At 43.1% G+C, this 12,739-nt stretch overlaps 1 protein-coding gene across 5 annotated transcripts in view; it reads left to right on the plus strand.

Annotated features, from left to right (window-relative positions):
• The window catches only part of CCNC (cyclin C), a 105,840-nt gene that overhangs the window by 24,398 nt on the left and 68,703 nt on the right, over positions 1 to 12,739 (plus strand). For all 5 annotated transcript variants that reach the window (XM_033937910.1, XM_033937908.1, XM_033937906.1 and 2 more), the window contains 2 exons: positions 2,831 to 2,900; positions 6,191 to 6,242. In XM_033937910.1, the coding sequence (XP_033793801.1) occupies positions 2,862 to 2,900; positions 6,191 to 6,242 (91 nt within the window). In that variant the 5' untranslated portion in view covers positions 2,831 to 2,861. The remainder of the gene's footprint in view (positions 1 to 2,830; positions 2,901 to 6,190; positions 6,243 to 12,739) is intronic.

Below are 12,739 nucleotides of genomic sequence, written 5' to 3' on the forward strand. Positions count from 1 at the left end.
TATGGGAACAAGATTTAGAAGATAATTTTGATACAGATACATGAAATCATAGTTCCAAATGTTGAAGGTCTCTATAGTATATTGTCTCAATGAAAATGGTCATAAATTCTGTATTGCTGGTAGTACACTCCCAAACATTTTGAATGTAATTTATACAAATGTTAATGTATTGTGTTGGAGAGAATGTGGTATTGGAGACTTTTGCCATTTGTGGTGGACATATCCAAAAATTTGTGAGTTTTAGAAACAGTTGTTGGAGAGCTTCACTATTTTCACTGGCGAGACATACATAGAGGATAGCTGGCTCGTCCCCACTAGGAACACATAAGAACATAAGTATAGCCTTACTGGGTCAGACCAATGGTCCATAAAGCCCAGTAGCCCGTTCTCACGGTGGCCAATCCAGGTCACTAGTACCTGGCCAAAACCCAAAGAGTAGCAACATTCCAGCATCTCGAAGAATAGCAGGATTCCTGAACCCCAATCAGAGCAACATTCCAGAGCTGAGATTGTGATGTCATAATGCCTCAGAGCCAATCTCAGCAGTGATCTTACAATGGCTTAATTGTCCTATTCTTGGCTCACGTAAGAACATAAGATTAGCCTTACTGGGTCAGACCAATGATCCATCAAGCCCAGTAGCCCGTTCTCACGGTGGCCAATCCAGGTCACTAGTACTTGGACAAAACCCAAGGTGTAGCAATATTCCATGCTACCAATACAGGGCTACCAATACAGGGCAAGCAGTGGCTTCCCCTTTGTCTTTCTCAATAACAGACTATGGACTCTTCCTCCAGGAACTTGTCCAAACCTTTCTTAAAACCAGCTACGATCAGGTAAACACAGTAGAGATACCTGATAAACAAAGTACAGATAACTAGAATTACCAGCATGTATGTATAGAACGTGATTTCCTTCTGTCAGAGGTATTAAGGCCATGGGATATATTTCTTGTTCTTTTACGTACATTTTTGCGGCTATTTGGAATACACTTTCTTATGAAATCAGGTCTATTACCTTATGTTCTTCATCTATTTAGGAAACCCCTGAAAACTCTTCTCTTTCAGCAGTCCTTAGATGAGCACATAACTAATCTAAATTAGTATTACGAGTGCCAATAAACTTGGACTCCTTTTCCGTCCTGTTGTTCCGAGTCGAGCCCCAGTATCTGGGGATAATCTATATATATAAAATCGGAGGTATGTATGTGTGTATGTGCCGCGATCACGCAAAAACGGCTTGACCGATTTGAACGAAACTTGGTATGCAGATCCCTCACTACCTGGGATGATATGTTCTGGGGGTCTCGCGGCCCACTTGCACACGTGGGCGGAGCTACAAACATAAAATCAGATTTCACCCATTCATGTCAATGGAAAAAAAGTAAAACGCTGCCATTCTCACAGTAATTCAAAAACGGCTTGACCGATTTGAACGAAACTTGGTATGCAGATCCCTCACTACCTGGGGTGATATGTTTTGGGGGTCTCGCGGCCCACAACTCTATGTTGCTTGCTCAAGGGTGGGTTCACCCAAGAATTTATATGTTCTTGCTCCAGGAGGTGAATCTAAAATTGTTGTTTATAATCACGTTTTGCGTTAGTTGTATTGTATTCATTTTGTCAAATATTTCACATTATAATTTGAATATTGTACTTTTTATTAAGCTGTAAAAAAATAATTTCATTCACCACTATAAAGTATCTTTATTTGAATCCATTTACAGTGTTATTGCTATAATTAAATACCCGTGCAACGCCGGGGCATCAGCTAGTTAGTATATAAATGTAAGGATTGGATTGGATTATGTGTGCAAATAAGTAGGATGATTGATTATGGTAAAAATGTGTTGGTATTGAAAACCATCTCAGAAAAAGCTAACAGTATTGTAACACCTTTACAGAAGCTCTTATAAACAGCTCATTAGTAGTGGCACAGAAGCTCTTAATAAATAATATCTGCTGAGTGCTAAGGCCTGTTTGTTGCAAATGAAGCCACCATCTGTTCTGAAAGATAGACATTCTTTGGCCTGTTATTTGTTTATAGCTGGAAAATTGCTTATGGCTTCGCATTGGAAATGACGTGATATACCTACAATGACTCAACTTTAAATTTTTTTTTTTTAAATAAATCTTTGATTTTCAAACTTTTATAGTGTAATAGAAATGATAAATCAGAAATACTGTAGATCACACACTATTAACTATATAATTATACATTAAAACAATTATTTTCTCCCATCCTCATCTTCATTCTAAAATAATACTACATTTGATGTAAATACAATATTATAATTAAATAATTTAACTTTCAAAAATAAATTCCCCTCCCCCACACACCCTTCCTGGATGTGTAAGGAAACATGTCTCTTACTATAATGTAACAAAATTAGTCAATGGGCTCCATATATCATTAAAGAGCTTACTAATCCCCAAATGTTCTGCCGTCATTCATATTTATATGATGGAAAATTATGTCCCCTATGCAATTATCTCATGTACTAAGTATCAAATTACCTAGACATGCCAAGCTTACAGCTATGAAACATGGATGCATACAATTTTACCAAAACATTTGGGACAGTTATATACGATGGAAAGACCAAAAATCAGAGTAGGCACAATTAGTGCGATGGTGTGTGATTGGCAGTACATTTGCTGACTTACAGTTGTTAAGATGAGCTGCTCTGTTTTGCATTTGTAATAATTGTAATTGTGGAGGTTATTGATTAAAATAAACACCACCATTTCTGCCTTTACTGAGTGGCTGTTCGTAAATATAGTCTTTACGAACTTTGCACCGATAATTTACATATGTTTTCATCTTTCAGATATTCTCTCAAAAGTATAGACCCAGTCTTAATGGCACCAACATGTGTGTTTCTGGCATCCAAAGTAGAGGTATGAATGAGTTTTTTTCTTCCAATTTTACTACTACTGCTAGACTTAGGCAGCCCTGTACATTAGACATTACTCCTGACAGAATTCTGCGCAAAAATTTTGAAAATTCTGTGCATAATATTTCAATATTCTGCAAAGTTTATTTGTAGTGTTTTGCATAGTCATCCCACTCACCACCTCTCTCGCTTGCACCCTAAATCCCTTCCCCACTCCCCATGGTCTCTTTCTCTTCCTCTCTCTATGATCAAGCATCTCTTCTTCTCAGCCCCCCTTTCTGGCCCCCTTTCCTTCTCGTCCCTTTTCTCCTCTACTTACTGATCCATCATCTATGTCTCCTCTCCTCTCCCTGCATGTTATGCAACCATGTCCCCTCCTTCCCCCCCCATTGACCTAGCATCCATGTCCCCTCATTGATCTGGCCTCTCTCCAACTGACCAACACCCCCCCCCACATACACATACTCTGTGAGATCTGACATACCTGCGAGCCTCTCAGAACAGCAGTAGCGACAGCAGGTAACTGGCAGAGGCAGCACTGTGAACAGGCTACTCACGGCCAACCTTCCCTCTGCCACGTCATGCATCTACAGGAAGTGATGCAGCAGAGGGAAGCCGGCCACGAGCTGCCTATTCACAGCGCTGCCTCTGCCAGCTGGCTGCCACTACTGCTGCTTCTTTGGAAGGCCCGCAGGTATGTCGGATCTTATGGCAGACGTGGTCAGAGGGAGAGAGGTCAGACCCAAGGAGGTGATAGGAACAGGGGCAGAATTCTACATTGATGGGGAATTCTGTGCTGCCCAGTTGTGCAGAATTCCGCTAGGAGTAAAACATGTACAAGAGAATTGCTGCTCAATAGAGCTTACAGTCATTAAGAGAATCCACCTTTCTCTGCTGCTAGAACGCCATTAGAGTTCATTTCCATGCAAAACCTCTAACATAGTATGCTAAAGGTAAAGTAGACAATGTTTGCCTTGAAACACTAACACTGTATGAATTTCAGTGTAGCTGATGATAAGAAATCTGAAAAGTGAATAAAAAAAGCCTGAAAACAAAGCTTTCTGAAGATTGGCTTTCCCGTTCCACCACAAGTGATAGACAAAGGGAAATGAACAGGTTGTAGCTGTGATAACCTTTTTATTGGACAGACTTCGTCTGTTTGCGACTAATTCCAGTACCAGCAGTAGTGCTTTGTTTTGGGATCTATACAGGTGCCAGTCTGTGCCATCTGTAGCGTTCTTGGGAAAGTGGTTCCTGAAAGCTTCTCGGTGTATGAAATCTTTTGGTTAAAAGGTGTTTGTTTTGGTTTTTTGGGGTTTTTTTTTTAACCTGTTGCCATCTGCGTGCAACCACAAGACTCTACTCATGTGCCCTATTCCATTATCACTGTATTTAACATTGTGTGAGTTCAATCAGTCTGATTAGTGATAGGAATACAAGTTATTCACTAGAAATTCATGCTGAGAAAAATGGGGTTTCGGGACCTTCAAAATGTTGGAGGTTTTTAATATTATAAAAATTCAGAAACCTTAGGGCTTCATTTTATTTTATTTTTTTTTTAGTTTCCATTATACTCCAGCACTACTATTCAAATTAATGTACAGGGTGAGGCAAAATAAAAGTAGTCCCCTAGAGATTTTTGCCATTTTCTCAGCAATTGCTTTTGAATTTCACCAATAATTTTTTTTTAACCGTGTTTATTTGTAAAGGAATATACTTAGGGCTCCTTTATGAAGGTAACGGTTTAACGCGCGTAATAGCGTGCACTAAACCGCCGGACGCGCTAGCCGCTACCGCCGCCTCTTGAGCAGGCGGTAGTTTTTTGGCCAGCGCAGGGGTTAGCGCGTGATGAAAAGTCGCGCGTGTTAAACCCGCTAGCACGGCTTCGTAAAAGGAGCCCTTAGTCGTCATACTTACTTACCATTAAACATTATTTAATTATCTTCAGCTATGTTGATGTTACTGACATTTTGACGCTAATACTGTATTTTTCACTCCATAAGACACACTTTTTTCCCCGCCAAAAGTGGGTGGAAATGTCTGTGCGTCTTATGGAGCAAGTACTATGTCACAGACTGTGATGTGCAGTATTCTCCCTAGCGTCTTTTATCCGGGCGCTCCACCCAGCTAATTTAGTTGAACACCCGGCTGTCTGCCAGGGAAACTTACAGTATATACTGTACCTTTTTTCACCTTTTTAAATCCTGGTGGTCCAGCAGTGTATCGGCAGGAGCGAGCTTTCTGCTGAGCCCCTCCCTCTTTGGACGGCTGCCTCAGACCTCGCGGTCAGTGGCGCACAAGACAGGAGCGAGCTTTATTGCTCTCCAGCCTGGCCCTGCACCACTCCCTGAATGGCTGCCATAAGTTCTCGAGAGTATCTAATCTTTCCATACCAACATTGCACCTATGGCCCTGTTTATCCAGAGAAAGCCTAGCAAATCTTGATATCTCACTGATAACTTACGTGTTTGATGGTTTTGCACTGCAGTAAGAATCCCAGAAATTGGAGAAAAAAGTTTCTCGATTGATAAAATAACATAAAATGTTATTTGTATGCCGTGATACACCATGGAGTTCAGTATGGTTAACAGGGTTATCTAAAGACCATACAAGGTATTGTGTACCATGATTTATTGAAAAATATCTGCCTGAGGTGTTCTCCTTTAACTCTTTCAAACTGGGCATTAGTTGCCAAGGTATGACCTGTCCAGCAGTTATTATGTTTGAACTATCCTCTCTAGTGGCTCTTGCGCCCTCTATACTGATACATGCCCAGGACACAATTTTATATAAAAGTTGTCATGTTGCATCTGCGGAGGGATGGATTCTCCAAACTGAGGCTTCTTTAAACTTAAAAGCATAAGAATAGCCATACTGGATCTGACCAATTGTCCATCTAGTCCAGTATCCTGTTTCCACAAGTACCTGGCAAAAGCCCAAATAGTAGCAACATTCCATTGTACCAATCCAGGGCAAGCAGTGGCTTCCTCCATGTCTGTCTCAATAGCAGACTATGGAATTTTCCTCCAGGAACTTGTCCAAACCTTTTTTAAACCCAGCTATGCTAACTGTTTTTACCACATTCTCTAGCAATGAATTCCAGAGCTTAACTATTCATTGAGTGAAAAATATATTTCCTTCTATTTGTTTTAAATGTTTTGGAATGTTAATGCTGTGTTCTGTAACTGTAGATATTTTCTTAGGGAAAGCTTTGATGACAAAGAAAACCAAAATCAGTTGAGATGGATTTTCATGAGCTCTTGCCTCCCAGACTGACTTCACTTCTTTTTCCAGGAATTTGGTGTTGTTTCAAATACCAGACTGATCTCTGCAGCTACTTCTGTATGTAAGTGCAAAGACTTCCTGTTTGCTCTTTTTGTTGTCAGATGTAAAGTTTCCTTTAGATCTCCGCCATTACTTCTCTGGCCTAAGTTAGCTCTTCATCTGATTTATGAAGAGCTAATAATGCAGAGGCACTGGTGCCAGCTTGAAAAAGGGGCTCGCAGCTCTCTGCTGTTTGTTACAGAAATGTCCAATGTAGGACATACAGTATTAATTTATGAAAACATATCTGTTTGCTAGTACAGTGGTACCTCGGTTTGTGAGTGTTTTGCAAAACGAGCAAAACATTCGCAAAATCGGCACCTCGTAAACCGAGCATGGCTCGATTTATGAGCACCCTCCCCCCGCGATCCGGCACCCCCCCCCCGCCACTGCTTACTGTCATCTGGGCACCGGCACCGGCATGTCCTGTGCATTGGTGCCGGTGCCCGAAGATCGGCCTCCTCTTCTTGCTGGGCCTTGAGCATCTGCACATGCTCAAGGCCTATGCCGGATCGCGGGGGGGGGGGGGGGGTGCCGGATCGCGGGGGGGGAGGGGTGCCGGATCGCGGCAGGGGGGAGGGTGCCGGATCGCAGGGGGGCCTTTGGGGGGAGCAATGCCGGTTCTCGTGGGGGGATGGGGGGGAACGTATCAAAGCGAGTTTCCATTATTTCCTATGGGGAAACTTGCTTTGATAAACGAGCATTTTGGATTACGAGCATGCTCCTGGAACGGATTATGCTCATAATCCTGCAGTTTACAGCCAGTTGTTAAAGCTCTGTCTTACTCGCGGCTCTGCACTACAGTTGTGGCAGGTGAGATCAGAGCAGTATTAGCTGAGCAAAGAAAATGTTGGTAGCTAGAGTGCTACAAATGTCTCTGAAAAAAAAGTGAAAACTAGATGGACCGAAAGTTAAGCTCCCTTTGGTTGTGGGTAGGGTTCACTGTGTTCCATGGTGTTAATGCGATTAAATTAAAAAAAAAAAGTCCAGGGGTAATGGTATCACTTTTGGGGAAAGGTGTGGCTCACAAGTAGAACTGCTGCACCCAGAGGTTGTGGGATCAAATCCCGGTGCTGCTCCCTGTGACCCTGGGCAAGTCACTTAATCCTCCAGTGCTCGCTGCTTTGAATGCCAAAGCTACAAATCACTGTTTCCAACTCGGGTCCCAAGAACCTGGCAGAAACTCAACATTCCTGAGCTCAGATTGTGATGTCATAATGCCTCATTCCACCAGTGCCTAAGCCAACTTCATCAGTGATGTCACAATGGCTTCACTTTCCTATACTTGGCTCACATAAGAACATAAGAATTGCCATACTGGGACAGACTGAAGGTGTGGCTCACTGGTAGAGCTTCTGCCTCTGCACCCAGACCAAATCCCGATGCTGCTCCCTGTGACCCTGAGCAAGTCTCAATCCTCCAGTGCTCACCGCTTTGAATGCCAAAGCTACAAAAAGGCAGTATACAAGTCCCCATTCCCTTCTAGATTGCAAGAATTATGTTGATACAAAGATCGCAGCAATTATGTTTTGCCTTGTAAAGACCTCGGCAATTTTCCTGGTCCCTTCACTTAGCGTACACCCTTTAGACCTGGTATTCTAAGGATTTATTCTCCTAACTTTGTTCCTAAATTGTTGCCTTTAAAAATTTATTAGGGCTGAGTGCCTAAAGCTATACTCTAAATTTCACTTCTAAATTTAGGAGCATGAAGAGTGAGTTGCAACTGAGGAGTTGGGTGAGAGGCACCCAGAGCAGTGGTGCCCCTCCCCCGCTCTCTTCTCTACCCACCGTCCCCCCCTCTCTGCCGCACACACCCCTTCGCTACCCCGTCCCTCTTTTAACTTCCCTTGCGCGAGTAGTATAACCAACTCGCTGCCCGCGTTGGCTCTCCATGTACGGGGCCCGGAAGTGATGTCGGTGGGAGAACCGATGCAGGCACGAGCAGCAGTTGCAGTTGCTGCTCACACCAGTGCAGAGCTAGAGGTATGGTGGGGGGGGGAACTGAAGGTGTGGGAGGAGTGGTAAGGAGTGGTCCGGGGTGGACCGCCACCCCCCTTCCCTTTACTGCACCACAAGGTGGAGGTTATGAGCTTAGCACAGATTTTCATCACTAGTCTTGTAAATAGAAGCAAATGGATGGCAGGCCTTAATTTATAAATTCCCAATACAAAATAATCTTCAGTTACTTATATTTACTCCAGTCCCTCCATAGGTTTGAGAGGCCTTAATTTATACGCATTAGGATGAATTTTCTGCTGAAAGCTTGGGTTTCTAAATTTGGTACAAAGGTAAACCAAGAAGAAGAGGACTTCCATAGAGGGGCATAATCGAAAGGGACGTCTAAGTCTGTTACGTCCAACTTGCAAGTCGTCCAAAGTAAAAAAAACAGCTTAAGACACATTTTCGAAAAATACGTCCAACTTTTTTTTGTTTCGAAAATCGTCTAATTATACGTCCTGCCGATCTGATCGTCCAAGCCGCTAAATCGTCCATCTTTATACCACATTTTCGTCCAACTTTTCGTCCAAGTCAAAAACACCTAGAACAAGCCCTGTTGGACGTGGGAGGGGTCTGCAAAGTGATGGACTGAACACCCAGACATGGCACCTAAATACTGGGGTACCTTACAGGGCACTGCTGTGAACTTTACATAAAGGATGCCATGTCTTCTCCTCACTACAGCTCCCTTATAGGTCATGGTGAGCCCCCCAAACCACCTCCAGAATCCCCTAGACCCACATATCTACCACCCCAATAGCCCATATAGCTGCAGGAGCCACTTATATGCCAGTACAAAAGGGTTTTGGGGGTGTATAGGAGAGTGCACATGTTTAAGTATCAATGCAGTGATTACAGGGGCTTATGGGCATGGGTCCTCCTCTCCATGAGTCCCTAAGCCGGCCCACGTCCCGCCCAAATCCCATCCTTGACACTCCTTCCGAACGCCTCGTTTAGCTTTGGTCGTTCAATGGCACTATGAAGGCCTAGGTTGTTTAGTATCGGCACTTGGACGTTTATGAGAAATGTTCGTCCAAGTGCCAATTTAGGCCAGTTTTGGGATGTATTTCTCTTTCAATTATGAGCCCCTTATTGTATAACCATCCTACCCAGAATGACATGTGGCGTAGAGCAAAGTGGGTCTAAAATTGATGTTTCCAAAAGAATATATGAAAAGGCCTCCCATAGGCTAACTTAAGTGTGCCTAGCCTCAATATTAGCTGTTCCCATATAGAACAAAATAAGCTACTATCTTTTGTAATCGTGGGTGATCAGATTTTAGGACCTCTTATAATTTCCATATTATTTCAGGTCCACAACCTGATTCCAAATTTTAATTGCCTACGCCTGTCCTTCCTACCTGCTATTTTGTGTAAAAAAACTACATCTGCAGGCGTGTGCTTCATGAGCTGTATCATTGAAATATATAATAATCAAAAAACCACTAATCACAAAAGTAGTAGAAGTAAACCCTCAAATCATGTGTGAAGAAGGAAAGCAACTCTTATCTCGAACGGTATAACCCATGAACCAGCGCTGGCTGAAAATAGGTCACAAATTTAAGAGCCAGAATTTGGGAGCTTAGCTTTTTTTTTTTTTTTTTTTTTTTAATATCAGGCCATTCATTTTCACCAAAGTCAGGGCTCTTGTAGAAAAGAGAATGAGTCACTGAGAAGCCAGGTCAGCCAATTCAGCTTTGTTTAATGTGTAAATGGCACATTCAGAGGTCATAATAGGTTTCACTGGCTTCCAGGGTTTTTTCTTGTTAATTGGTTCATTGTCTCTAAACACTTTTAGGCCAGGATTCAGCCATTGCAGTCAGTGTTTTCTTAAATGCTGGCTCCAGTGATACCTGGATAGTGGTCAGCACCAAAACTTTTCTAGATAGTGGCAATACTCAGTCTGCTATTTGGATAATTTAGGACAGTTTTCTGTAGGCCTTTACTTATCCAGGTAAGTGTATTTTTGGATAGTAGACTGAATATTAGAACAACTGTTTCCAGATATGTTGCTGGACTGCCCTGACTCTTCCCTTGCTGCACTCTGGTTCTACCTACATAGTTCAGAGGTGGTCTATAAGGATATTTATACAGAGGCACTGTTCTAACAGCACCCTCTTGATATCCCTGTTAGCAGATAGTAAGTTATGCTGTATTCCAGACCAAAGCTTTTGTTCATTTCCTTTTGTCTCTCCTTAGGGCTAGATTCACTAAAGATAGCAACTCAATCACTGTTGGCAGATTTTCAAACGGCGATTAATTCACTATCAAGTTTGCATGGGACAGATGTTCTATGTGACTTAAACGCGCACCATCTGTCCCATTAAGAAAGCCCTCCCCCCCCGAACCCCCCATAAATGGCAGGAGGGATGCCCACTCCCTCCTGCCACGAAGGCCCTCCCCAGAAAAAAGTGGCAGGAGGGATGCCCACTCCCTCCTGCTACTGCAGTGCTCTCACCCCGCCTTGGTGCCCATACCTTTCTGTTGGGAGCAGGAGGTACCGAAAACACCTCCAGCTCTTCCTCTGGTCGCTATGTCACTGGGCCTTAGGCCCCACCCCCGGTGCATCATGTGATGCACAGGGAGGGGCCTAAGGGCCCTAATTGGCTCAGATGCCTCGGGTTCTTCCCTTGGGAGGGGCCTGAGCTGTCTGAGCCAATCAGGACCTTCCTTAGGAAGTCCCTGATTGTGAGTCTTCGTGGCAGGAAGGCGTGAGCATCCCGCCTGCTGTTTTGTTTTTTGTTTTTTTAGGTTCTGGGGGGCACGGTGGCTCATGGGGGTGTATGCAATTATCGGGGGGGGGGGGGAGGGCTGTTGGCAGTGCTAGGGGGATTTTTTTTCTTTTTTATGGGGCATATATTTTGCATGTGTCATACACACAAAATATCTGTGCCATGAAAAAAAAACCAAAACCCCAGGCAGACCTTAAATAGCCAAGCAATGTAAGTAAATCAATCGCTTGGCTATTTTGCATGGGGTTTTACTGATTTACATGGCCGGATCGAGGGGAAAAACACATGGTGGGCCATTTTGTGAATCAGGTCGGTTAGCAGTGATCGTTGCTAAACCTGTGAAAACAGATTTAGCGGCGATCGCTGACTTTAGTGAACCTAGGCCTTAGTCTTTCTGGGGTCTTTGTCCTTTCTTTCCCTCAGCAGTAGGTTTTTCATTTCCTTTTCCACTTTAGAGCTCTTCTGACTGGTCTATCCTCGGCTTCCACCTGTTTCCTCTCCTGGACTCTATCCAGTTCCATCTGCTGTCTGCCCTCTTTTCTTCCAGGCATTAAGGAGAGGGAGAATTGAATGCAGCTTCTTAGACAGGCAAATAGTGGCTTGGGTTTTGGCCAGTTACTAGCGACCTGGATTGGCCACCATGAGAACGGGCTACTGGGCTTGATGGACCATGGAGCATCGCCATACCCACTTAAGCACCAATGTGCATCAATAACCTTAGTTATCCCATTCAACCCACTATGAAGATATTAGGAGTAACACTGGACCAGAACCTGACCATGAAAAACCAGGTAGACTCCTTGATCAGAAAAATCTTTCTCACCCTCTGGAAGCTTCAGTCCATCAGAGCTTACGTAGACGTCTCATTTCGAATTCTGATACAATCCCTTATACTGAGTCAACTCGATTATTGTAACATCGCCTACTTGGCACTCTCCCAGAAGAATATGCGGTGACTGCAACTAGTTCAAAATGCAGCGGTTAGACTACTTTGTGGACTGAAGAAGTTTGATCACGTAGCACCTTCCTATCGACTTCTACACTGGCTGCCGATGGAGGCACGTGTGAAATTCAAGTTTGGTTGTTTTTGCTTCAAGGTACTTTATGGTTTAGTCCCTAAATACATAACAGCCTTTTTCACTTTCACAACCAACAGAAACAAGCGAAGCTCGCACCCTAACTTTGTTTCTCCACCGGTTAGAGGTTGTAAATTTAAAAGTCATCACCAACATCTTCTCGCACATCAAGCAGCATCATGGGGTAAAGACCTTGAACAATTGCTCGTGCCTACTACCTATGGGGAATTCAGGAAACGCCTAAAAACATATCTGTTCCTGAAATACTTAGGAAACCAACTCGTACAATCTTAGCCCTCAACAAACGATCACTAGAATTGTCAGTCACATGGGGAATTCAGGAAACGCCTAAAAACATATCTGTTCCTGAAATACTTAGGAAACCAACTCGTACAATCTTAGCCCTCAACAAACGATCACTAGAATTGTCGGTCACTAAGTCTGTACTTTGTCTATTCCATTCAACCTGTAACATTTCCAATCATTGTAAACCGCATAGAACTTCACGGTCCTGCGGTATATAAATTGTTATTATTATTATTAGTCTGACCCAGTAAGGCTATTCTTATGTTCATTGCTACTGAGAATATATTTGTTCTCCTGCAGTGATTAATATATGAAATATAGTTCAAAGCATCATTACAATCCAGAAACAAAAGCGCATGTAGCTAGATTTAAAAACAATCGAAAGGTATTTACTTTATTAATGGGAGG

This window comes from Geotrypetes seraphini, chromosome 3 (genome assembly GCF_902459505.1).
Source record: "Geotrypetes seraphini chromosome 3, aGeoSer1.1, whole genome shotgun sequence".
NCBI classification, from domain to species: domain Eukaryota; kingdom Metazoa; phylum Chordata; class Amphibia; order Gymnophiona; family Dermophiidae; genus Geotrypetes; species Geotrypetes seraphini.